This window comes from Vulpes vulpes, chromosome 8, assembly GCF_048418805.1.
Source record: "Vulpes vulpes isolate BD-2025 chromosome 8, VulVul3, whole genome shotgun sequence".
Taxonomy (NCBI): domain Eukaryota; kingdom Metazoa; phylum Chordata; class Mammalia; order Carnivora; family Canidae; genus Vulpes; species Vulpes vulpes.
The window spans coordinates 54979183-55006489 of NC_132787.1; the positions used below are offsets into that span (position 1 = coordinate 54979183).

At 54.3% G+C, this 27307-nt stretch overlaps 1 protein-coding gene across 1 annotated transcript; it reads right to left on the reverse strand.

Annotated features, from left to right (window-relative positions):
- On the reverse strand, positions 1-27307 carry LOC140599968 (D-3-phosphoglycerate dehydrogenase-like). Its single transcript, XM_072766768.1, has 12 exons — positions 26987-27307; positions 22118-22269; positions 20327-20392; positions 16518-16572; positions 16319-16417; positions 8346-8478; positions 7730-7878; positions 6118-6270; positions 3366-3498; positions 2303-2433; positions 1183-1420; positions 1-302 (listed from the first exon to the last, which is right to left on the reverse strand). Exons 1-12 carry the CDS (start codon positions 27122-27124, stop codon positions 148-150), a joined length of 1602 nt encoding a protein of 533 aa, XP_072622869.1. The 5' UTR covers positions 27125-27307; the 3' UTR covers positions 1-147.

Below are 27307 nucleotides of genomic sequence, written 5' to 3' on the forward strand. Positions count from 1 at the left end.
TTGGGCCTAGGCTCTTTATTGGCTGCTTCTCACTTCACTGTAGGGGTCAGCCAAGGTCTGCAGAGGAAGCAGTGTCAGCCTGAGGAATGTGGACCTCCTCTCTCTGGATCCCAGAGGCCAGGTTTCTTCAGAAAGGCCCCCCAGAGCTTAGAAGAGGAACTGGAAAGCCTCAGTCACATGTTGCTTCCATGCTTCCAGGCTGGGCAGCAGGGAGGAGATGCCCATGACGTGCCAGGTCTCCCCATCTGACACCACCGAGGTCTGGTAGGACAGCAGCTGCACGCCTGCCTCTGCCAGGAGCCCTGGGAAGTAGACGGGAAAACCACTGATTGGCACAAGGCAGGGGGGGAAGGAGAAAAAGAGGCTGAGAATGGGGTCGGAACCCGTGGACCTCTGTGATCAAAGTTGCAGTGGAGGGTGATGCTGTCAGAAACAAAGAGCTAAGAGATGGAAGAACAGGGCATCTGCCCAGCTTCCCTCACTACTCAGAGACCCTTTAGGGATCCCCTGACCATCGTGCAAGGTAGGGAAGGAATGAGCCAGCCACAAATTGCTAGAGCAATCTCCTGCCATGCCGGTCATCAGATTTATCCAGACCAAGAGCAAAGGAGAAAAACAGGGGAAAGTTCCTTTGGTCAGTTGACAAGGATGGTGAAATTAGGCCTTTCGAGGTGTGTGGACACAACCGCCAAGCCCGGAAGTGCTCCAAAACTCCCAGTGGGCCGGTGCCAGGGTCCTGAGGCGGGTTCAAGATGCCCCCAGCTGCTGGAGCACACGCCCCAACATGGTTTGTTGCAGTCAGGCTGGCCCCCAGGGCCTGCGGTCAGAAGAAAGAAACCTGCACTCAAAGGCTCGGAGTTCTGACACACAGCCCTGCAGGCAGGTGCACACCGTGTGCTGGACATGGTGAGCAGGCCGGCTAATAGGGACTCTGGGGCTCTAACTCTGCCGCGGGGCTCTGACACGGGAGAGAGGCGCTTGCCCTCTGAACTCTGTATCCATTTCCCAAATGTTCTGGAAACGGGCAGGACAGATCTTCTGTATGCTACAGAAATGTGCTGAGGGATGGGGTGGGACTAAAGGAAGCAAAGGTCCATGAAGCCCAATCCCTGGAGAGGACCCCCCCCCACACACACACACAGCTTCAAGGACGCGGGCAAGCCCTACGAGACCCCTCCTCACCAATCATGGTGGGCAGCATCTCAGGATGAGACGGCTGAGCCCGGAACAGGAGCAGGGGCAGGCCCCTGCGCAGAGGCACTTCTGGTCTGAAGACAGCTCCGTTGAGCGCGTGCAGCACAGGTGTCGTGCCCTGCACCCAGCCGGCTGCCTGGTAGGGGGCACCTGCTAGGGCCACGGTCAACAGGCATTCCCCACAGCCCTGTTCCCCAGGCACAGCGGGGTTGTGGGAAGTGGTTACCTGCAGGGAGAAGGCGAGGACGCATAGTTATGCCTCCCAGCTGCATGGCATCGCCCCTCCGTGTCCACCGAACAGAACAGCCGCTTTGCGGAGCGCCAGCCTGGCCGACAGGCTCAGCCACTGAGGCTGGAGGAGAGGGCCCAGGGCTCTGCCTGGGTCCCTGAGCCTTAGCTCCCGGGACAGTCAACGCCCTCCCCAAGGACGGGCAGGAGAGATCTGCGGGTCCAGGTGAAGGCTGCGAGCTGGGAGGAGGAGGAAGGGGGCAGCGGCCCCTCTGGTCACCGCTTCCCCGGCAGATCAGTGGCCCAGTGCAGCGGGGAGCAGAGGAGGGGAGTCACGGGAGCTCCGCTGCCCACTGCCCCTGCCAGCTGCCACCGGCTGAGACGCAGACTGTGATCTAACAAGGGAAGCAGAGGGGAAGGCACCAAAGGGGAGGCGCGGCGGCTGCAGGCGCTAAGCAGCTATGCCGGAGCTTCCAGAACTGGCAAGCAGATCAAGAAACTGGGTGCCGCGGCCAAAGGAGCACGGGATGGAGCCAGAGGCGAGCGTGCTGGGCGACCCCCAGCTTGTGCCGGTACAGCCCGGCTCTGTGTTCCTCAGCTGTGCAATGGGGGCGCCGCGCCGCCTGCCGTGCACAGGGCGCGCCTGCACAGAGCACCTGCAGGAGTATTAGCTCACTCATAGCAAGCTCCGAGGAAGGCAGTACTCCCCCCTCACGGACGGAGAGGTTCGGGCTGCCCGGCACAGTCACAGGCGGACGGTGTCAACCGCGGGACCTGCCCCGGGCTCCCACTCCAGGAGCAGGGGGCGAGGAGGCTCTGCAAAGGGAGGGAGAGGGGGGCGGGGCGGGCAGGAAAGGAGCGGGTTCCGGGGGCCACGCACACTGAGCCCGGCCTCTTGCACCAGCAGCCTGGCGTTCACCAAGTTCACATCCGCCTGACTGGAAGTGTCCTTTAGGAGGCCGACAATGACTGCAGCGCTTAGGCAGTTGCCAGCGTTCTTCAGGGATGTTCCTGGGGACAGAGAACCTACAATAAGGTTGCTGTTTGTTGAGCAGCACAGGAGCGGGCTGGGCACTGACACCCAGCTTTGGGTCAGGGACTCCTCACTGCCCGGGGCCCAAGCCCCAGCCTGCGGGCGAAGCTCCGCTTCCCTCTGGAAGGCACCCAGTTCCCTGCCTTGCGTCCTCTGGGGATCCCGCAGCTCTGACCTCCCCTATTTCTAGCAGTGCCCGGGTCTAACCACCCCAAAGCTCTTCCCACGTGAGCAGATGCTCAACGGGCCATGAGGAGGACCAGCCTCTGCAGGGTGTAGGAACTAGAGCCCTGGGCAGTCTCTCAGCTACATCTGCCTACGCTGGGCCCACTGGGAAAGTGGCCGGAGCCTGCATAGACACAAAGGGAGACCGAGGCCACTCTCTTTGCTCCCACCCCCAGCTAAGCAATGCTCCGGGGACCATCAGCTCGCCTCAGGACCCACCTTACTGTGTCACGGGGCACACCCTGTCCCACCACCCTATCTGGCACACCCGCCCCGACTCTCACTTTATACGTGAAGAACCCAGGTTCAGACAAAGGGAAATCTCACAGTAGGCAAGTGACAGGGTCAAACCCACAATCAAGATCCTGTTGCTTAAGCTGGGACTCCCTCCCCCAATCCTACTGCCTCTCCCATGAAACTGTCTCTCATGGAGGTTTCTCCTGCATGCAGAACACGTGCATCTTAAGAATACTACACAATCGTGACTTGTGAAAATCACACATATTTCTTAGTATTTTCTGGACCGTCCCCTCTGTCCCCACTGGGTAGCGAGTGAGCCCTATGCAGACAGAACAGGGGACTTGGCGTCACAAGAGCTATGTCCAGTCCTTTCCCAGCCCCTCGCTGTCTGGGACCTGCTACAGACACAACCCTCTTCCCTCCCTCTGCAGCGTCCCCAACTCACCCTGTGTTACCACCTGGATGGTCCCTTTGGGGGATCCAGCCCAGGCTTGCATCAGCGCCCCCAAAGCTTCTGCGAGACCAATCCAAGGCTTGGTGTGTGGAGAGAAGGCACTGGTAAGGGCCTGGGCATTCACCTGCACAGAACGGGGAAGCAGAGCTGAGGTCAGCACGAGGCAGGGCAGGGCTCCTGAGCACAGCTCCACAGTGGGGAGCAGAAGGCACAGGGCTGTCCTCCTTTCAGGTGCCTGGGGTGGGGAGCGTGGAGACAACTTCCATTAGCCACCACAAGACTTGTGCCTTCAGCTTGGGAGAGCTGTAGAGCCAGAAAAGAGCACAAAATTGCCAGAAGGGAGAAAAGGCATTTCTCTGCACCCTACCCCCACAAACTGTGCCCACCTCACCCCTTACACAGAAGACTGGTTTTTCCTGAGATGATGGGTCTGGACACCACAATAGGAAGGTGGTCTTTGACTTAAGATGTGTGGGGAGTCACGGATCACTGGGACCTAGAGGGGTAGGTCGCTCCAAGACGCCTTCACTTTTACTTTACACCTCAATTAAAAAAGAAAATGGGGGTGCCTGGGTGGCTCAGGCGGTTAAGGGACTGTCTTCTGCTCAGGTCATGATCTCTGAGTCCTGGGGATTGAGCCCTACATCAGCTTCCTACTCAGCCGGGAGTCTGCTTCTCTCTCTCTCCCGCCCTCTGCACTTCCTCAGCACTGGTTCTCTCTCTCTGTCAAATAAATAAATAAAAGTTTAGGAAAAGAAGAAAGTGAGTGTTTACACTGTCGTTAATCACTTTGACCAAATATCACAATTTGCAAAGCTGGTTTCACATATTTTTAATTAATTAATTATTCATTCATGAGAGGCACAGATACAGGCAAAGACACAGACAGTGGGAGAAACAGGCTCCTCGCAGGCAGCCTGATCTGGGACTCAATCCCGGACCGGATTACGCCCTGAGCTAAAGGCTGAAGCTCAACCACTGAGCCACCCAGGTGTCACTGGATTCATATACTCTTAATGATCCTATCACTCTTCAAAACTTGGCCCATGTGGAGTCAACCAGGAGGCCTGCCAGGCAGCTAAAGGAGACAAAAGCCACATTTCCTCCTAAAGCTGTAAGTCTGGGGTAGGGTCTGGACGGCGGGACCGTCCCAACAGGGGCTTGATAACAAAGCCAGCTTGTCCCGGGTCACAATTTCAATTCCATTTTGTGGTTCAAGATGGTCTGGCTTTGAATGAAGCGTTGGGCACTTTTGTGAGTCAAACTGTAAAGAGAACCAAGGAATCTAAGAAGGATTTAATTCGAAACCTGGGGTGTGATATAAATCAAACAGGCTGCTGGTGTTGGAAATGGCCAAGGAGGCAGGCAGCCTGGCTTGGGGGCTCCTGTGGTAGGGCGCCTCTGCTCCTCTCCAACAGGATACAGAAAGGACCAGCGTGAACCAGGAGGCGGGACGAAGGAAGGCCAGTGCTGGCAGCAGGGATGAAGGGCCATGGGCCAGTGGGCTGGGCTGAGCCTGCAGCTGCTGGAGGCAAGTGTCCTCCGGGCAGCACCTGTGAGCAGCACCAGTGGACTCGGGGATGCTCACGGGAGGTCTAGAGAACAAACAGGAGGGCTCTAAGAGGCAGGCGCCATTAAGCACCAACCCGACCCTAATGTGAGTCTGTGTCTAACGTGAGAACCAAACCGGGAGAAGATGCAGAGAAGAATTAGGGAGGGACTTCCCGTGTGACACAACTGTCTTTCTTTCTAGAACTGCCCCAGTTGAAGGCCTTTAACCAAGAGAGTTTACTTCTGGTAAAAGATGGGAACAGTCTATGCTTCCATTTGATGGAGCCGGTGGTAAGGAGCCCCCTTCATGAAAAGGCCTGGACTGCCACCACCACCTTCGGACTCCATGGTAACCCCTGAGGGCTGCAACAGTGAGGGCAGAGGCCTGCCCGGCAAAGGGCTGCAGAGGGACAGGTCCAGCCTTGACTGGCTGGCAATGGCCTCGGTCCCAGCACGTCACCTGGGGAGAGCTGCTCAGAAGAGAGATGTGCAGAGGGAGTGAGAAAGTGTCCCCGACACTGAGGAGCCATGAGATGCAGAATAGAGAAGGGAGAGGCACAGGTGGACGGGCCACGTGTTGTGGTTGAGCGCCGTCCTGTGGGTCCTTCAGGGGAGGAGCTGGCTCCCCTACCTTCTCGGGGTGTAGCCGGCAGGGTGGCCCGGAGAGCTGGGCTATCACACCAGGCCTGGCAGGCTGAACAAAGCACCCTGTGTCTTTCCTGCTACTGCTCTGTCCTCAGCAATGAAAATCCCCAGGCCGAGGGTCAGCCAGGAAGGTCAAGGACCAGCCCGAGACCCCACTGGCCATCCCCACGGTGTCCAGCATCGCCCAGGCCACGCTCCTTCATTCTCAAAGCATGTGGAGAACAAAGGAGCCTTTCTCTGGAGCCCGGACCCTGGGAAGAGCCACAATCTCTGCACCAAGGCTACAATACTGCAGGGCCGAGCCGCCTCCCTGCAACCCGGCTGCAACTAGTAAAGCTAAGGATGGGGGGGGGGGGGGGCTCCTGCTGCCCCACCCAGAAGCCTGGCTCCAGAGGAGGCCTTATCTTCTGCCCCCAGGGCTGAATCTGGTCAACACACCACTGCTCACCAGAGCTGTCAGCATGCCCCAAACCGGACACCACCCGCCCTCCCGGGCCTCGGCCCCTCCCCCGACCTCCCGGCCCCAGGCCCACTTGGCCATACTTACGACGCCTGCCAGAGATTTCCCCTTCAACATGTCCACAAACTGGATGGCGATCTCTTCCCCGCAGCGGCTCTGGGCCTCCTTGGTGCTGGCGCCCAGGTGGGGGCAGCTGATGACGCGCTCATGGTCCACCAAGGCTCGGTCCCGTGGCGGCTCCTGCCCAGAGAGAGACAACCTCTCGGTCGGCTGCCCAGGGAGGCTGGAGGAGAGGCATGGGGCCAAGGATGCCTTCTACTCTGGTTCTGCTAGAAGGTTCTACGCCTTCTGTCTCTGGTTTCAACAGCCGGGTTCCTCGTCAACACCTCTCTACAGCAGAGTGGACAGGGCTAAGGACGGGATGCACATCTCAGCTCCCCCGCTTAGACCTATGTGCCTTTGGAGAAATCTCCACCTCTCTGAGCCTCAGTTTCTCCATCTATAAAATGGGTGAATACTACCCAGAACAAAACACTGTCGTGCAGACTGCACCCCAGTAATACAGGAGGTTCTCAGCCAGTGAAGCTACTGTTTGTTACTGGTTTTTCCCTCGAGCTCCCCCTCGCTCCTGAATCCTTGCAGCACTTCCAGGCTGCAGCTGTCCCATCCTGGCTCTCATCACGACAGGTGGTTTACCTGGGCACCTTGCCCACCCCCTCTGCTCACTGAGCACAATGTATTGCCCCTGGGAATGTCACTCAGGCCCCTTGTCTGGCCACCTGGGCCTGTGAGTGCTGTGCACTTGGTAGCAGGTGCCACGAGAAGGCCAGAGACAGGCAGGGGAAGGTGCTGATCAGGGAATGTCAGTACAAAGAGGGCCAGGCGCACGTCTGCCTTCCAGAAGCTTACCATCTAGTTGTCAAAGATGACCAGGAGTATAAACCCTGTGTGCTCAGGACAGGGAATACACAGTGAGGGCAACACAGTGCTCAGAGAGGGCCGGGGCCGTGCCAGGGCCCCACCGCAGATAACCAGCAACCTCCAGTGCCTAAGCCAAAATCCCTGCTCTTTGCCCTGGATCTGTGATGCTGGAGTCCAGTGGAAATGCACCGTCCGTCATTCCTCTGGGGGAAGGGGGGGTGGCTCGGGCGAGCAACGACCGGGTCTCTGACTCCGACAGAGAGACTGGGGGAGAGCAGTCCCCAGGGCAGAGGGGACCCCTTCTGGCCATTCACCTCAGGCTGCCCTCCCTCCCCAGAAGACACGAAGGAAAGGAAAGCCAACAGACACTGGGCAGAATGTCTTTTTGGCAACAGGATTCATTTCATCAGAGACCTCGGTCAATAATTAAGAGACCTTAAACCCCGCCCCAAATGCTCTCTCTCTGCCACAAACCCTCAGCCTCAGAAGGGATGTGCTGCACGGTCCTCCCTGCAGTCATCAACAGGACAGCAGCCCAGGGAGCCTGGGACCAGGAACTGGGTCCTATTTAAAATCTGAGTTTTGCAAAGACCACACAGCGGCCTGTGCACCACACTCCGGAGGGTTCCCCAAACCACAAAGGCATTATTCTTGGCAACATAATTCCTCCTGAGTGCCGTGGAGGCCTCCTTAAGGCAAAGACCTTCTTCGTGCACACTGGGCTTTCTCGGTCCTGGGCCCCTCTGCTCACCGCTCCTCTCCTCCCCCAGGCACTCACCTCTGTAAACACGTCCAGCGCGGCACCAGCACACTGGCCAGAGTGCAGGGCCCGGAGCAGGGCCCCCTCGTCCACGATCCCTCCCCGAGCGCAGTTCACCACGCGCACCCCTTTCTTGCACTGGGCAAAGGTGCTGTCGTTCAGCAGGCCTGCAAGGAGGGAAGGGCTTTCCTGCGGCACCGCTGCCCGGGACCCCAGCACCAGTGCCAGCAGCCCTCCCTGCCTCATACCAGCTCCTTCCCCACACGCCCACAGCCTCTCTGGTCTCACCTCTCCGTTCTCACAGGCTCAGGGGCAAAAGCCCTGTTGTGGATTTAGACCAAACTCAGTCTAGAAACATCCTAGAGTCCCTGAGATCCTAGTGTTTTGAGTAAGTCCCGGAACCAGAAAGGACAGCAGCAGCTCCAGCAAACACCATGGGGTCACGGGTTGTACGTGTCGAGCCATGCATTTCCAGCTAGCTCATCCCTCCTCCGTGTGATGCAGGATCAGCTAGCAGAGCATCACTCCATGCTCGAGGGCCCTAGTCCACATGCCTGCGGAGGCCCAGGCTGAGGGCCCACCCTCCTCTGGTCTGTGGCTTCCGTGGCCGACCCACAGGCAGGGACGTACATACCTGTGGTGGAGGGCAGCAGAGGTGTGTGCACAGTGATAAAGTCACAGAGAGGCCAGATCTCCTCCAGGGGCAGCTGCTGGACACCAAAGGAGGCTGAGACCTCTGGCGCAATGATGGGGTCGTACCCTACAGTCTGGTCAGAAATGAGAGAGAGACGAGCAAATGTCACTGTTCCTTATTAGTACTGGTATTATTATGACGGAGGCCATTTATCGGGCATTTACCAAGTACTACTGCTAAGTCTGTCCAAATACGGTAATACAACAAGGGTTGATACTATTCTACTTTAGAGCTGAACAAAGTGGGGCTCTCTATTTAGGAGGGGCTGGCCCAGAGTGTGAAGGGAGTTTGTTTACCTCCGAGCTCTTAACCATGAACAGATGCAAGAGCAGCGTGTGTGCGTGTGTGCACATGTGCGTGTGTGAGGTTGGATAAGGGGGACCTCAGAACCCTTAGCAAACAGGGAACCCAGGAGAGGCAGGACAGCCACGTGGGGAGCAGAGACACACTACACTAGCAGGGTATAACCAGGCGAGAGAGGACAGGCTGGCCACAGCCGCGGACCCTCAGGGCCAGAGAACAGGCAGGGGCCCTGACTCTTGCACAGACTGAGAAAGAAGTAGGTTGGGGCAGCGGTGCAGAGCAGGGCAGGCAAGGAGACCAAGACCAGTCGCTGGGGAGGAGTGCTGACCCCCCAGCGGGCAAGGTTTGGTCCCATCCTGAAGTGCCTTTTAAGACGGCTCCAAATGCATCTAGTCTCGGAAGGCCTAACTGGGTGACTCACCACACAGAGGCCTCAATGACTGAGGACGGATCCTTTCAACAGGGTAGGAGTGACGGGGAATAGGGAGCGAGGATCAGGAGGAGAAACAAGGAGGCACCAAGGCACCATAGAAGGCAAAGGTCCCAGAAAGAACCTTCCTCTGGGCAGATCCCTGCCTGCCCCGATTTACCAACGAGGAAACTAAGGCAGAGAGGTGAAATGATTCAGCCAAGGTCGCAAGGTTGGCAGATGGTCGAGTGTGGATAAGAAGAATGTCTGGATTTGGAAGCCTGCACCCCTGGTGCCCACCCTTCTAAGGTGGGGTGAGGTCAGGGGGCTCACAGCCCCACCTGAGCAACCGGGTAGAGTCGATGGAAACATGTCCTGTATCAGAACAGTCTCGGGCACCAGTCACACATCTCCTCAGCAAGGGCAAGCCTCTAAAGGTGATCAAGCCAGCACCAGCAGCTGGGATTTGAAGAATCCCCAACCACCAGGACGCAGCCACCTCTTGACACAGCAGAGACATAATCCACTTTCTGTCTGGTCACCCCGGGAGGCCTGCCGCGGCTCCCTCCTTCGGCTTGGCCGGGGCCGCAGCACCCACTGGGGGAAAGAGGTGTAGGAGCCTTAACAATCTCAAAGGCATCCGTGTCCTCAAGAAGGCAGGACGCAGCTGCAGGAGCCAAGGGACCGACGCTGACCCAGGAGACCTGGACCTGGGTCCTCAGTACTAAGTGAAGGAGCTGGGTGGATGATTTCAAAGTCATCGCCTGCTCCAACACTCAGTAATTCAATATTCCTTGAAAAGACAGTTCTCTTAACCCTGAAATGTTAGGGGCGAACCCTAGAATGTTCAGAGGTGGCCTGGCCCTGAACAAAAGGTAACAAACAGAACAGAAGGCCTAATACTTGAAACCGTCATCATCTCTGTGTGTTGGAACTCATTTTTGTTCTCCTTTATGCTTTCCTGTGCTTTGTAATGCTTCCCCTGCTCATCATGAATTTCCTTGGGGGAAACAGAAGAGTCATCTCGAAAATACTGGCAAAGAGGATTCCTATGTAACAAATTCCGCCCTTGCAGAGAAGAGACTGACATGGTCATGAATGAGGAACAAGTTTCAGATCACATTTTTCATCATCAGCCTGTGGAAGAAGCAAAGCCAAGGGAGAGTTTTTAGGGAGAGGCTGTAGGATTGAAAGCTCACAACCACCAGCCCCAGTGGTCATTCCCCCCTCAGCTGTAACCTACTCGTTTCCGGGGGAACAAGCAGCGTCCAGGGGAGGAGAGAGGATCCCTTACAAGTGCTCTTTGTCTGCCAGCTCAGGGGCTGCCTGGAACAAGGGCCCTGTTCATCTATAATCCAGATGTACTTCGTTCACGTGAGCGGGGCAGGACGGGGACCACCAGCAGAGGTCACAAAGCTGACCCCGATGGAGGCGAGCTCCCGCCACTCTGGGGCTTGGGGCTCTCGGGAGTCCAGAAGCAGCATGGAGCGCTGGGAGGAAGGGTCCCGTGGGCGGAGCCGGGCCTAGTGCCCCTGTGCTGGGTGCCTGCAGCTGGTGGGGAGCGGACGGGGAAGGAGGGGACCCGCATCCTCCACAGCGGTCAGCAGGGTCTGACTCAGGTGTCTTTCTCTTGTTCGGCTGCAGACAACTGCAGGGCAGAATTCGGCTGAGAAAACGGTTTTCAGTTTTCACTCGGGAGACCCAGGGCAGATGGCAGCTGAACACGGCTAGGAGCTGGGATTCTTACACCAGGAGACCACGTTGCGGGGAGTCGAAAGAGTATATTGTTGGGCCCAGGGGAACAATGTCTGAGTAGGGTCCTAACGCACCCTGGAAAGGGTCAGATGTCCCGATACTCACAAGTTGCAACACTTCCAGGTATGTACCCTCTGAAGACTACCCTACGGAGGAGCTTTAGGGAGACCCACCAAGGGGTTCTCCACCTGAATCCCAGCCTCAGGACAGGCTCCTAACGCTGGGGAGCAGGGGAACCCCGGCTTTTCAAGTGGCGCTACAGAGCCACGTCCTAGCTGGTGTCATAGAAGGCAGCCTTGTGAGGATGACTACACCTCCCCTGGGCCTCTGGCTTAACAGTGGATGCCTGAGAGCAAGGAAGCTTTCACGGTGAAGGGGTTCCAATAAAGGAGCCTAAGCATCACATCCTCCTACTGCCTCACAGCTAATTCTTCTGGCTGAAGATGAGAACTCTCCTCCCTTCACACAATGACATCTTACTCAGAAACCCACTATAAAAAACGATCAGAGCTGCAGAGGTGAAGGCCCAGAGCCCTACCACTTACTCTCTCTCTCTGGGGTCCCATCCCCATGTCCCTAAGGTACCTTCCCAGAACTTGAGGCTCTGGGAAGAATGTAAAAAAATCAGTACTCTAGCGCAGTAGGAATTCCAGTTACCAGACTGAGCTAGGAGCATCCTGAGGAGATTTCATCCCGAGGAAGGGCGAGCACAGTGACAGAGCAGAGACCGTCTAACTCACCTGGATCAGGCATGAAGACAGTGGTGGTGATGCAAGACAAAGCGTACTAGATTGGAAGTCAGGAGACCTGGAGCTCAAGCTGGACTCCACCATTTACCAGTCCTATTATCTCAAACATATCATATAACCTTCCTGGGCCTCAGTTTCCTTGTCTGTAAACCTGGAATAAGAATATTGACCCTGCAGGGGTCACTGCAAGCACAGTCTCTGACACAGTAGACCTCAGTAAACATTAGCTGGGCCTGAGAGAATTGGTGACATCTGGTGCCTCAGGTTCAATGTCCATCCCTCTGGGATAACTTCAGATTCATCACAACACGGGCCACCAAGAAACTGTTAGGAGATCCTGGCCTGTTCTTCACAGGAAACCTTGGTAAGCGAGTGCAAGGCTCAGTTCTTGGCTGGCTTGGCCTGCTAACACTCTAGCAGGCATGCTGGCATGAATGAGTTGTGTCTCCAGAGTGTACAACATAACATGTTCAGCAAATGGGTTGAGAAAAAGCTTCAGGCAGAGAGAACACCATGGAGCATCAGACTCAGATGACTCACACAACCAGCAGGCTGCAGATGGCCAGAATGATTCTGACACCCACATCTGTGCCATGTGGCTCAGAGCAAGTCAGGTAGCTCAGGTGGCACGTGAAGATTCCTCTCCAGGCCTGTCTGGTTGGGATGGGGGCCTAGGTGGGCTTTCTCTCCCCAACACACACCGCCCCCGCCAGGTGCTGTGGGAAGCCAGGTGGCTGAGCTCCCTAGCAGAGCTAAGGTCTAGGATCCCCGCTTCCCTGAGTGAGCAGATAGTGACAAAGAAAGGACGGGAAAGGAAAGGGGGCAGTCCCTACCCAACGTCTGAGCACAAGAGGGACTCTGTTGATTGCTCCTGTGACACAAAGGGGTCAACTCTTAAATCACGATGTTCTGGAAGGGTTGGATGTTAGTTACCCAGCCTAATTAGTGACTAACAGCCTAGGGGACAGATTGTAGCCCAGGGGACATCCCAGGACCAGGGAAGGAAGGGGTGATCAAAATCATCTTCCTGTGCTTTGCAGCACTGCCCGAGCCACCCAACCAGAACTACTCAGGGTGCCCTATGCCTTCTGGTCCCACTCTGTCTTTACCTACAGTGTGCCCACGAGTTACTGTAACAAACCACAGTCCTTAAGAATTTTACTCTATTTCCTATGATCACACAAAAAACTCCCTGCTAAAGACCATTCCGCAGATAAAGAAACTCGTAGCCCATGGGCGATGGGTGCTCAGAGATATCACAGCTTTAAAGGCCATCTGCTTCTACCTCTCTGCCCATGCTCACACCTCGTCCTCACATACTGGCCAAGTGCTTAACCAGTCTCATGTTGAGTATCTGCAGTAGTGGGAGACTAACTCTCTCCATTCCATTTGGGGCCAGCTCTGGCTGGAGCTCTGTCCCCTATGGCTTGTACCTACTGGTCCTCCTTGGATCCACTCCTTGGAGAGCATGACTCTTCTATAGAAGAGCTAGTTGATGGGTCCCAAGTCATGACAGGGCTGTGACCCCAGTGCCTTCAATCCTTCCTTAGGAAGTACAGACCATAAGGAATGTCACCGTCCCTGTGCTGGAAGTCATACTTCTTTTAATGCTACCAAAAGTCACATTACCTTTTCTATTAGCCATGCCACTGTGAACCACACTGCTTTTCTGTCACCCCAAGGTCCCCTCCCCTAGAAAAGCATTTTAACAACACCTCTACATCCAAATGTGTTTGGTTGCTTTGGGGGCCCATATAGAGGGTCCTGGTGGGTGTCTTAGCTCAACTTCTTATTAGGATGCCCAACCTTGCGAGCCTTCTCACATCATTTAGGATATGATTCCACAGTCTTAAGAATTAATCACGTCCCCCTGCTTCCTATCACCCAGACCGCTGATGAGAAGGATGGATAAGGCATAGCCCTGCATCATCCTGTACCATCTCCCTTCAGACTGAGACGGAGCTTTCCTTCAACCCGTTACTAAGCCTTCGCACCAAGATTACAGTCTCCATCTTAACCCCAAGGGAGTCAGGGAAGATCTCACCAATGTCTCACTAAGTCCACATTTCCAAACAATCTAAACATCTGTCCTTGAGGAAGAAGCCAAATAAAAGCAATTCGTCCACACAACAGAACCCCATGGAAGAGTTTACAAATAGGGTAAATTTATTTATTCCAAGAACTACGTTTTACCACCATGTACAGTATTATATTTTCTATAGGCATAGACCCCCCCCACACACACACAATGGGAAAGAACTCTATGTGTTCCACATAAATGCACAGAAAAAAGTCCGAGATGATACACAGCAAACTGATGTTACCTCACAGGTAACTGGGAGGAGACCAGGATTGGGGTAGTAAACAAGGAGATGAGGATCTATATTTCAATTTTTGTGAAAATCCCTTCACCTATTACATGACTAAAATACAATTTTAAATCATCCAGGTATAAGACCCCTAAGGATGTCCATGACGATCGGTTTAATATTGGTTTCTAAAGAGAGGACAAGGCCAATTTAAAACAACTTGTGCTTAGTGAACACTGATCATGGTTTCCTGACTGGATGCTGATAAACTCTTTTTTTCACAGCCTGTTTTAGGATCTTCCCTCCTTGCGCTTCGAAAATCTTGCTTCCCCAACTGTTCAAATACCAACTGAGGAGCTTTGGATGATGCAGGTCCATAATCTGTCTGCCCTGAGGCAAAATTCATCTGGACCTAGGTGTCAGTTAGGAAGCGCAGTCAAAGTGAGCCCTGAGCATGAACAAAGGCCACTTGGGCCACTGCAAAATGACCGGGGCTGCTGGCAAGGGCAGGGGGCGGGTGACCGTTTCAAGGTGTGTTTCAGCGGTTTATAAAGATCATGTCCCAGAAGCAGGATAGCCTACAGGGACCGGCCAGAGATATCCAGACAGAAGAACCCCCGAGGGGAGCAGTGCCATGCTGCAACATACAAAAGCATGCAAACCCTCAAAGTCACGCTGGGAATTCGGGCGTGTCGTGCGAGGTATGACTGGACACACAGAAGGACATTCATGAATAGGTTCTAGACATTTCTGATCAAACACATGTCTGAGGGGTGTCAGCCACTTCCACTGAGATGCTCAGAATCCATATCCCTCCAAGCCTCTCGGGAGCAGCCTGGCAGCAGCTTAGTAGCTGAGCACAGAAGCTTACTGATCACGTCCCTTACTCAGCAAACGAGGTGGGGCTTTTTGTCTGGGTAAGTCACTCCCCCAAAGTCTCAAGTCTTTGATAATGAAGGCTCCTGAGCAAGCAGAGTCCAGTGAGCTGTGGCGCTGTGGGGAAGGGGAGGGAACTTAACAGAAGAGCAGCTGGGCCAAACAGCCTGTCCCCAAGTCTCTGTCTCATCAATGAGGTGCTCATCAATGAGGTGTTAGAGGATCAGAATTCCAGGTGAGCTAAGCCTTTACTTTAATCCCTCACAGAAGAGGAAGAGAAAGCTCTCCTTGCAGCACAGGGCACCTGGCTAGCCCTGCACAGGAGGGACTGGCTTTGGTTTGTTCTCATGATCAGTGGATCCTGCTGGGCCACAGCCCCCTCTCCGGGATCTAGAGAAACGTGCGGAGGCTTAGGAAAGATGTCTGGCTGATGTAAATAAATGTGTGGGGGAATAAGGACAGGAGGGAGAGGAAGATGTTCCACGTGGTGTAATGGGATGCCCTCCTGTTTACCTTCCATTGCTGGAGGCCTCAGCAAAAATTCACAAACTCCTGACATCAATATAAAAATTAAGGGTTAATCCGTAGGGTTCCCTTTAACTCTATGAAGCTGGGGGGACAAAGAGAAAGGGAGGAAGAAGGAAAGAGAAGGGAAATGCCAGAGCAGCTCCATGTAAAGTTTTCTAGAAATGATCTGATTGTCAAAACTGCCTTTTTTTTTTTTTAATGTTTAACGAAAGCCTTCCTGGCGGCAGATTGAATATATCATCCCCCCCACGGCAGAGAGGGCACGAGGAGTGAACAAGGAGATGTCTGCTAGCACACCTAGCCACCCTGTCACCCGCCCCTACAGGTCCCCTCCCATGGCTCTGGGGCCACGGCTCTGCAAGGTCTCTGGCTTGGCCTCAGGGTGTGGCACTGCTGTCGATGACAGCCTTCCCCTGACCAGAAGAACCAGAGTTCCCAGAATAGGGTAAAGCAGGGTCCTGGAGGGAAACAGGGGTCAGGGAGAATTTCTGAGGAATGCGTGAGGTGCTCCAGCCACCACGGGATTAACATCGTGTCACGGCATTTGCACAATCATCTTGCCATCTCTTCTGACTGTGGAGGGGAGCCAGAAGGTGGATGGATAACGGCTCTGCTATAAGGCTCCAGATGTGCTCCTGTTTTTCTGAATCATCACAGGCAACAGACACAGCAAAACAAAGAGCCCTGCGGCAGCAGAGGAGAAGCAGCACAGGATACGGGCCCCGCTGTTCCGCTGGGACTCAAGGCAATTACTGCCCCAGAGCTGAGGGACCTCCACCAAGGATGCCCGGACTCTGAGTTCAGGTGTCCAGAATGGCAGGCCAACATCCCTGCCCTCCCCGGCTACACCGCCTACTTCGTTAGAGGCTCTGAAGGAGGGTCAGCCCCTCCTAGGAAAAAGCCTTTACCTTTTCTCAAGCAAACCTGCCTCTCTCAAAAGTGCTGCAGGGAGCCCCACACCAAAGGGCCTCACCAACCTCTTACCTTCATCCCAAAGGACTGCATTCGAGTGGCCACCTCTCTCCCAATTCTGCCCAGGCCAAGAATTCCCAGGATCTTCCCATTTAGCTCTGTTCCCATGAACTGCAACCAAACAAGCAAGAGGCAAAGCGGCCAGAGTAAGCCCCAGGAGTGAGGCCTCGGGCGCCGAGCTGGGAGGGACGAGGCAGGACTGGCCGCTCACCTTCTTCCTTTCCCACTTGCCATCCTTCATGGAAGCTGTCGCCTGGGGGATGTGCCTGCAAGGACAGACAGGTTCAGTGGGCCCACATGGGAGGTGATGTGAGGTCTGCACAGCCACCCTCTCTGTCAGTCAGTCATTCCCAGGGCGAACCAGGCTCAGGCTGGGTCTAGAGCTCAGGCTGGGTACAGAGACCCGGAGCAGAGTAGAGGAAAACCTGTCAGGCACACCTGATGTGGGAGCCCCAGGATTTCTGTTCCCAGCTGGGAGTCTGAGAGTCAGTCAACTGCTGAGTGGCATGGATGTAGAAAGCAAGCACCAATCCTCCACGGGTCACAGGGATAACAAAATGGGGGTACTGAGGGGTTCTGAGAACATCCACTGCTCCAGAAGTTCAAGGATTTTCATTTTCCTCTTTCATCCAAGCCTGCAACCTACACTTTCCACCGTATCAGCAGACAGCTGGGTATTTCCCCTTCCTCCAGAGTTCCTGAAACCCCAGCAGTCTCAGGCTGCACTGGAATGGGGGGAGGGGATGCTATAGTCCATACCACCTCTTCTCCTAACCACCCCCAACCCAGCCTCTCTCCTCTGATTGGTTAACACAGGGGGTGGGGGGTCTGAGTCTCCAAGTGTTTCTGGAAGGGACAGAGGCAGTTAGGGCAGAGTCAGAGGTGAGAGGACAAGATTATGTCATATGGAATGTGGTCACCCAGGCTTCTCTGGAAGAGAATCCGGGAGACAGGAAACAATGTTTAAAATGTTTAAGGAGTCCATGCTCTATTTTAGACACTCCATGAGACATGCTTGGAGATGCTTTAGCGCATGTAACGCTCACAACAACTGCATGGAGACAACTGGCGACTCAACATCTTGCAGGACATCCCCCCATCGGAAGTAGTTGAATGGACTCAAAGAACATTCCCAGCAGTGAGCCTCCTCCGTATTTAAATGCAGTCGTTCCTGCAGGCCACAAAACTCAGAGTGGGGTGTGTGTGTGTGTGTGTGTGTGTGTGTGTGTGTGTGTGTGTGCCAGGGCGTGCGTAAGAGGGAGAGACTCCAACATAATGTCCCTGTAGCTCCATCGCTGAGTTCTTATAAAAAAGGTTTCTCTCATGTCTACACATCGCCAGGACATGCTTCCATCTGTGAATCCAGCTGACGGGGGATCTATGCTCCTGGGATCTCTTGGGGAAACTCCCAAAGTCTCAGTAACAAGCCTCCTGGGGAAGAAGCTCCATCACCGGATGATGGGCTGCTCTGGTCCATCATCCTCAGTAGAGGGTCCTCATTTCAGGAATGTCATAAGGACAATGACTTGCCTTGAGGAAGTGCCCCCTTCTCAGCAAGGCTAGCCTGCTCACCTGCCCCTGACCAAGTGAGACAGAGCCCACCCGGCTCCTCTCAGGTCTGGCTCACGTCCTGCTCTCAGCCCTCCTGGCACCACGGTGCCATCTAAGAGAGCTGCATGTGGCACTGTGGGGCACAGGATAGCAGGCCGCTCAGGGATCCTCTCCAGGCTTTAGTACTTTGGGGTCCCCACCGGGCCAGTTTGGGGAGGACCATGATGTGGGGGAGGGGCATCCCAGGAACTGAATGGTAGCCATCCTGACTTAGAGAAAGAGAAGGTAAGGTGGGAGAGATGACTTCAAAGCAGGTTGCATTCTCCTCTTTCTTTCTGTGTCATTGTTCTGCTCCTAGACCTCAGGAGCCCCTGCTTGAGTTCAAAGTTCACCACTGTGAGGCCCATGCAGGCCCCCTCTCCACCCACATTGCTCAATGCTCTCAACCTTCTGTCCAGAACTCCCACTCTGCTGTTGCTGCTGAAAAAGCAGTCTGAGCAGACACACCAGAAGGTGTGGGAGACTCCATTCCTCCTCAATAGGGTGCTTGTTTCTTAGTTTTGATGCATCTTGGAGGAGTGAGGTCATTGGGTAAGAGGTTGGAAATGGGCTGCTGTCTTGAAATCATTCCACTTTATCTACTCTCTTAAACAAAGCTGGTCCTGCAATAGGAGAAAAATTATTTCTGGCTCCCAAGCCTTTCCTTCCACCTCCGGGAAACCAATGAGAGAATTAAATAGATAGAAAGGTGACAGATCAGTCCCTAACTCAAAAACAAACCCAAAACCAGCACTGAATTTAATAGCTCAAGTGAAACCAGGGCATCGGGCTTCTCTGGGAGAAATACATCCAGCCCAGATGTTGTGGGAGATCCAGACAGCCAGCTTCTGGACCCCGTCCTGGCTGGGTCCCGTCTGCTGTGCACGCTGTCCATGCTCTTTGCTTTCTCCAGTCTCCTCTCCTCTCTTCATTGGCCAGTGAGTAGCAGTGAAGACTGAAGAGCTCAGGTAGAAATCTTGGGGAGCACCAGAACAAAGGTCAGCTCCTCCAGACCCCGTCCCAGCAGGAGGGAGAACAGGTCTCCAGAGGGGAAAACAGTAATTTCGTGGCCCCAGAAGCTTCAGGCCTGAGTAGAGAAAGAAAGAGCCCTGGCTGCCTGGGTCCCCTGGTTTAAGCATCCCAGGCTGTGTGAAGGGACCTAGTGAACTCCCTGCCCTGTCCACCGGCCCCTCGCCCTCCCCACTGGCCACACAGGTGCCTGAATTGCCTACTCGACAGCAGTGCTCAATGCCATCATTTTCTACCCAATACAGTAAGACTCATGTACATTCTGTGCCACATCCAGTTGTTCTTAGGCTGTGCCCTCTACTCAAGAGCCCCACACCCCCAGAGTTCCTGCTGGAAGAGCAAGACACTTCCCCACTTGAGTTCCCTTGTGTTAAGAATCCACAGGTTGGCACAGGGATCCCAGAGCAGTTCTTACTCCATCCTATCACAATAAAGATCTGAAAGGTTAGTGACAGGTAAGCCCGGGGTCAGAACAGTCAGTGAGGGACTAATACTCGAGCTTAATCTTGAAGAACAAGAGTTACCTGGATAAAGATGATGGGGAAGACTTCAGTGGAAAGTTATGTATTGATATTTCAACATTGGTTCATTGATTGTGACCAATGCACCATACTAACGTATGATGTGAATAATACGGAAGACTGGGTATGACATATGTGGGACCTTCTATCTTTACGACTTTTCTTTATATCTAAAATTCCTAAAATAAAAATTTTGTTAAAAAATCCCTATGCCAAATTTCATCCCATACCAATGAAATCAGAATTTCTGGGGTGCAAGTCAGGCATTAGGATTGTTTCAAGATCCAAGATGTTATCAATGTGCAGCAAAGTCTGGGAGCCTCTGGGGTATGAGAAGTCTCTGAGGCATGGAGGTTGCTACATTTTGGCATTAATTCACTCAATAATGTTCTGAACTAAATAAAAATGTTGCGTGTTCCCTCTATTTTATAACCTGTGTGAAGTTGTATTTTTAATAACGAGTGTAATAAAGTACTGGAACGACTCAGAAAAGAAATGATGATGGAGAAGGATATTCCAGGGAGCAGAAACCATATTTGTGAGGCCTGGAGGTGCAAGAAGCCAGAGGATGGCGTGCACACAGGAAATGACCAAGGAGGAGAGGAAGATGGCACATAATCATTTTCTCGGTGAGCCTGCTCCCAGGTAAGGAGCAGCCATGCCGAACGCAGCACCCCTCCCCGCCCCCACTCATTTGTGAGAAGCTGTCTGACCTTTGTGTGCCAGGACCAGTGTATTGAATGTCCCATAAAGATGGGTGTCCTCGAAAGTCTGCACAGTGTCAGACTGAAGCGTTTCTACCCTTCTTCAGGGCACGTTATTTGGGGAGTCGTAATCACGGACACAGAAGAGTCTGCCTCTGCTGAGAAGATGGACTTACCTGGCCAGGCACATGATCATCCCGCAGGTGAGCTCTGCAGCACTCAGGCTGTTCCCATTGGGGGTGCTACAGATGGAAGAGGAGAGGGGATGTCAGTGTGTTCAGAGCCCATATGCCCAATCCTGTCCCAAGAGAAGGCCGTGAGTGAAGTGTGCTCAGGCTCCTGCCCCCCTCTGCTCACCTGCTCTTAAGTCCAACCCCCAACCCGCAGGCCTCCAACCTGGGCTCTCCGATGGACACCTGCCCTAAACCCTGGCTGCATGTTTCACATGCAGGGACTTCAGTTAGAGAAACACACTTGGCCTCCTACCCAAACTCCCTTCTCCCAAGGCAGAGAAGTGTCTCATTCGATGGGGAGATATGTGGGTGGCTCAGCATTTCTCTTCCGTCTTGTTTCAGGATCCACCTGCCCACCGAAACCACAGATTCCCGCTACTCTATGCCATTGATCTTACTGAGGCTGTGCAGAAGATGCGTGAGCAAGCCCATCAAACTCACGTCGGCCCACTGCCTACACACCTTCACCTAGTTGCCCAGCCCAGCCTCTATCAGTGACAAAGCTAGGATTTTTATCTTCACCTGTTTGACTTCTCCTATCTCTCAACAAGTTCCAAAGTGAGAACGCTTCCTCACACCTTAATGCACAGGGCCATGTTGACTAGGGCCATGCTGACTCTGCCCATTTCACAGAAAGGAGAACAGAGCTGAAATCCACGAATCTATTTTTCTTTTTTTAAAGGCTCTCTCACTCTTTTTTTTTTTTTTTTTTTTGGTTTTTGAACTGTTTATTAACACACATGTTTACCTTTTTTTGTCCTTTTTTGGATCTTTTCATTTCTGGAAATGAAAGTTACAAGGAGGAAAAGGCAAGAGATCTTATCCCCCCAAAAAAAGTCAAGAGTAAAGGATTCTCAGAGTTTGTCTTTCTACCGAGCTTCCTGCCTAACCCTGCGAACAGGCTGTACTAGGATGTAGGAAGGGGTGCAGGGCTGAGGGCTCTGCCTCTGTGTCCAGGGGAAGAATGTAGGACGGGTTACCATTTAACATTTCTTCGGTTGGATGTTGACCTCAGTCAGATGACTGGTCAGTTCACCCATGCTCTATAAGAGGAGAGAAGGGAGGGGAAATTTTTGGGGACACTGAATTTTCCTGAGAGAAGGGAGAAGGCTTGAGGACGAAGAAGTGGGCAACAATGACCTGCCACATCATCTAAGGGCCAGCCGGGAGCCAGGAATGTGTGGCCCAGCCCTGGCATTCAGTCACAACCTCTGCTCTGAGTTTCTGCAAAAACAGCCCTCACCCTTCCCTTCTTGGCCCTGGAGTGTGAAAGAGAAACTGCGCCCTGGCTGCTGAAGAACGAGGGCAGTGAGGAAAGGAAAGGATGTAGAGCCGCTCAACTAGCAAAGGCTGTGCATCTGCACAGGGCACAAAGCAAAGCAGAGCTAAGGAAAACCCTGCTCCAGACACAGCAGCGGAAGGGGAGGGGTATCCCTGGAACAGGGGATGCAGGTGGATTCACTAACAAACATTCTTCTAATTCCCCAACCAGGCTGCAGCACAGATGTCTGTGGGGCGGGTTTGTCCAGTGATTTGAGATCACAGGACCGCCTCCTCCTCAAAAACCTGGGGAACCAGGACGCTGTGAGCAAGACTCGACTGTCTCGCCTCCGCCTGGACCAGGCATCCTCGTGGGAGCCCTTCTTATACTGACCCGGTCTTCACTAACCCAAGTGTCCCCCTCCCCACTCGTGGTGAGCCTCTACACCCACCCCCGGGGGCTTCGCGACTTACTTCATGACCAGAATGCCCTTCCTGGTTGCAGCCTCCAGGTCCACATTGTCCACGCCTGTGCCAGCCCTGCCCACCACCTGGAGCTTCTCTGCTGCGTTGATGACGTCAGCAGTCACCTTGGTGGCCGAGCGGACGATGAGGCCTTCACAGTCCTGGGGCAGAAGACACTCTAGGTCCACAGCCGGTCTTCAAGACCGCCTTGCACCCCTTCTGCCCGAATGGGAGTTCCTGCATGCTGGTCGACTTCGGATGTATGTGTGCAGAGAAAAGAAGCAGACAGCATATGCATCCTAAAGGGTCTGCCATCAGGCAGGCCTGGGGTCAAATCCAAGCTGCATCCTCCATGAGCTAGGATTCAGAGGTTTGGCTGCCTTGAGTGTGTGAGGAGGAAGTGAGAAGTGATAGAGAGAGCAACGGACATGCTCTCTGGCCCTCCTCAGAGGCCATCACCTCCTCCACTGGGCCCCAAGAATCTGGCCTCCTCAAGTGCTTTCTCCAAGGCCACCAGCATCCTCCCCAAACCTTAGGAATCTGCCTCCCACAGGGTGGCTGCATGCTCTCCAGCAGTCCACCCACCTCGTGCTTGCAGGCCCCAGGACAAGTACAGAAACGGCACTAGCAGACTTCCACAGGCACAGCCTTCGCCATGGAGGGCTCTCCCTCAGGATTGTTACCCTGTAGTCTCTCCACACTTTTCCCACAAGGGTGGTGTCTGTCCCTCAGACCAGGTTTCTTTGAAGCCAGGAAGTCTGAAGAGTCTCCAGTCAGACCAGTACAGATGTTCATTCAGAGCTCACCTGACCCAGGTAGGGCATCTGCCTTTGGAGACTCCCCTAAAACAGACTCTGGTCCTACATCCTACATGGCCAGGGCCCACCAGCCTTCAAGGTCGCTTAACACCCTCCACTACCCCCACTTCATTCAATTGCATCACCGATTGAGATATTCAACCAGCACCTATTGATCGCATCTACTGGCGGCCTATCTCTGTGACCCCTCAACACCCCTGCACTCCTGGGTACCATCCCCTACTCCGGTCAAAGGTCATCCCTCCAAGACTCCACTCCAAGATGCCTGCTCCTCTACTCTCTGTTACGCAAACTGGAGGCCTTTGCAAAATCCTCCCCCTTCCACAGTGCAGTGTGCTGTGACTACAACTTTCTTTTCTCCAGGGCTCTGCAGTCCATTTTGGCAAATCTCAAAACTGCCCCCATTCTGCTGTCTACTGCTCTCTGCAGCTGCCTTACAGCTGGAAAAAGGCCACTGTTCTGCTGGATTTATGGCTGTTCTAAGGAAACTATGCTAACTCAGCAGTGGAAAGCCATTCACGTTTCTCAAGTTCAAACATGCCTCCTTTCCCAAGGAGGACAGGCTTGGCCTTGAGGGTAATTTTAGCATGGCTGGTGCCTCTGACATAAATCATAAGGAAAGTCCAATTCTCCAGGTCATTGTTGCTCAGCTAGAGAATGCAGGGAGGTGTTGGTTGGCACAATATGCGAGAACCTGATTTAAGAAATGTCTATTTAACTTTTGCAAATTAAATCCTAGTGCAAAAGACCGAGAACTTGCTAACTTTTTTTTCAAATATTTATTTATTTATTTTTGAGAGAGAGAGAGAGAGAGCAGTCAAGTGGGAGGAAAGGCATAGGGAGAGAGAATCCTCAAGCTGACTCCCTGCTGAGCACAGAGGCTGACTGGGCCCTCAGTCCCAGAACCCTGAGATCAGGACCTGAGCTAAAATCAAGAGTCAGACCCTCAACTGAACGAGCCACCCAGGTGCACTGGAACTTACTTTCAAAAGATGGACCGTTGCATGGAAAAGTTTCCCATTCTTTATCCTTTTTAAAATTCTGAGCCAAAAATAATAAATGTGCTCAGTAAGTTAAGTGCATTATTAGCATGTGGCTTATTAGCTATTTTTTTTGCTATTCAATAAAACAAAGAAAAATGTATGTATCACATATGGCAAAGGTATTATTTCATGAAACTTTACTGTGTGTATTGTACACATATGTATGTATACACCGAGTTATGATGTATAATGAATTTCTTCTCGTTGGTCGTGGTCAAAGTTTAAAAACCACGGATACATGGTAAGATTTAAAGGTTCCTGCGTATTAGGTTTATTTAAGATGTCAGATCTGCTGACGAAAGAGGAGTCCCTGGTCTAAGAGTTTGTGAGTTCTGAACACGAAGCTTTACTATTCTAAGCCAGGGTTTTCTGAACTTTTTTGAATAAGACTTAAGGTAAGAAATATATGGGGACACCTGGGTGACTCAGTGGTTGAGTGTCTGCCTTTCACTCAGGTCATGATCACAGGATCCTCGGATGGAGTTCTGCCTATGTCTTCTCCCTCTGCCGATGTCTCTGCCTCTCCCTGTGTCTCTCATGAATAAAGAAATAAAATCTTTTTTTGTTTTAAGAAAGAACGAAACATACTTTTAACTTGTGATTTTATACTCACAAACTACACAGGCAGCACAACTGCCCATATAATTGAAACAAATTTCCCGACACACTACTGATTGTCTAACTATCTGCTTTGCTCCCTGATATTTCTTATTCTGGTTTTTAAAATGCTAATCATGACCCATTAAACCCACTTCGCTCCCCAATACTGTACTGTGACTTGCGTGGAGTCTGAAAAGCACCATTCTCAGGGATAATTGTACTTCTCGACCATGGAGTCAGTGAGAGCAAACTGTGCCTGCCCAGAATACCAAGGAGTGGGAAGAGAGGCCGGGCCTGGGCAGGCAATGAGCTCCAACTTCTGTCAATATGAAAGATTTAATGGGAGAGGGCAGGGGCCACCAACTCAGACACCTCCCCACCCAGAATAAGAAGACATAGTGTGGACACGAGGCCTCTCCAGGTTGAGTAACTGGTATTCTGACGTGAACGTTTTACAAAGACAGACAGGAAGGCTGGGGGTTCCCAAACTGCCCCACGAGGCCGCCAGCAAGTCGCCAACAAACACCCCTCCTCTCCTGCCGGGAGATTTCAGTGCCTTTAATATATCCTCCAAATTGCCACTCCAGATCCCAGCTATCCACCCAGCCAACTTCCCAACTTCTCGGAACCCCTCCACTAGAGGAAAGGCCTCCAGTTCCTCTCAATTCCGCCTTTACCAACCCCCCCCCCCCACCCAGTCCCTCTCTCAAAATCCTAGAAATGAGGATTTCTAATTTCCACAAGAAAGCTGCAAAGCCCCAAGTGAGGCCACTCATCCCAACCTGGTGCTCTGGCGGAGGGAGGGTCAGAGGCTGGTCTAGAAGCCACTGCACTGCCTTCTGGCCATTGCCCTGAGCCAAGGCCACTGATAGCACCCATAGAAAAGAGGAGGTGACAAGTGTGAGGTGCCTGCCTCCCATCCAGTCCTACTGTGTTCCAGGATCAGATCCCGAGCCCCTGTCCCCCACCCCATTCAGGCTAAGCACCCATCTTGTTCCACTTTTGCAGCGGAGGCGAAGGGGGAGGCTAGGCTGCTGGGGGGTCTCACTTGGGGCTTTGTCTGTACTGTGTCATCTGGTCAACCCTGGAGCGCTGGCCAGGCTCCCTGACTGGTCCACAAGCCTCTTGAAGGCAGGGCCAGGTCAGCCGCTTCTCCAAGTACAGGGCAGTCCAGGGCTTACTCTCTAAGTAACCAGATACAGCACCGGGCGTGGGTGCGGTGGCGGTAGGAGGGTAGCCTCATGGAGAAACACAGCAGCAGGTGCCAGGGCAGACAAGGGAACGCAGTGGGTTTCCAGCCCCGTGTGGTTCCAGCACAGCTAAAGCAACTGCAGCCGCCTCTGTGGTTTTTCATTCAAGGGGCCCTCCAGGGAGAAAATGGAACAGGTGCATGTGCGCTGGGGCCGCGGGGGGTCGTGGGAGCTGGAAGGGGGGGTGCTGGGTGCAGGAGCCAGAGCGAAGAGGTCACGCAAGAAATGTCCTAAGGCTGCACGAGGCAACCAGCCTCACAGGACCCTCGCAAACAAAGTAGGGAAAGATCCGAAGTAGATTGCGCCAAGTTTGCAGCACAACGAACTGGCCCCAGAGAGGTTTGCTAAGACACAGAAACTTCCCGGGGGCTCTTGGGATCTGGTTCTAATGCAGCTGGTCATTCCTGCCCGCGGTGCGGTCGAGGCCCACGGGGAGGCGGGCAGGCAAGAGGTAAGTAAGCCGGGATCCCAGTGCGGGTGGCGGGGCGGCCGCGTGGGCGGCGCAAGGACCTGGGGCGCCCCAAGGACCTGGGGCGCCCCCCGCCCGCCCCCTCCCTGCGAGAGCTCCCCGGAGGCCCAGGGGCGGGGAGAGCTCGCGGCAGTCTTGCATCAGACGAGAGGCGGGCACGGGGTTTGCTGCCCTGGCCCGGCCGCCTTGCCTGCGCTGCAGCCTCTCCAGCTGCCACGAGACAGGCTGGGGCTCCGCCAGCGCCCCCCACGGAAAGCTGGAGCCGCAGGCCGAGCCAGGACGTGGTCCGGAGGATGGCGGGTCCCCGGGCTCCCTGCGGGAAGCCTCTGCCGCCCCCTGCCCCCGCGGGCACTGCCGCCAAGGCGCTGGGGAGCCGCGGGCATCCCGCGTGCAGCCCGCGGCCCGGTGGAGCAGCCCGCACTTCGCGGTGCTCGCCGCACGGGAGCCAGCTTGAACCTCGCGGTGGGAAACGGCCCGCAAAGTTTGCATCCCGCCGCTCGCCGCCCTTCGTTCCTCCCTGCCCCGGCCCCCAAACGCGGGAGGCCCGGGACTGCCTGGGGCCGGGGCCGGGGCCGGGGCCGGGGCCGGGGCCAGGGAGTGGGGGTGGGGCGCGCTGGCCCCGCCGCGGCCGGCCGGCCGGTTTCTGCAGGGGATGCCGCCGAGCTCGGTGGCGCTCGTCTCCCTCCCGCTCGCCTGACCTGCAGCTCGGCTATCAGCTCCTCTTTGCTCAGGTTCTGCTTCTCCACCACCTGCAGCCCTCCATCTTGCAGGATCTGCCGGCAGCAAGGGTCCAGGCTGTCACTGATGAGCACTTTCCGCAGATTTGCGAAGGCCATCGCTGGGGTCAGCCTCGGAGTAGGCCCTGGCGGGGCAGAAGCACCCAAGGGAGACGCCGTGGCTCAGGCAGGCGGGCTGCGGGAACCGGGCGGGACCTCGGCCTCGCGCTCCGCTCCTCTCTCCCCTTTCTGCTGCTACCGCCTCCAGCGTCCTTCTGATTGGACCAAAATACTCAAACTCTC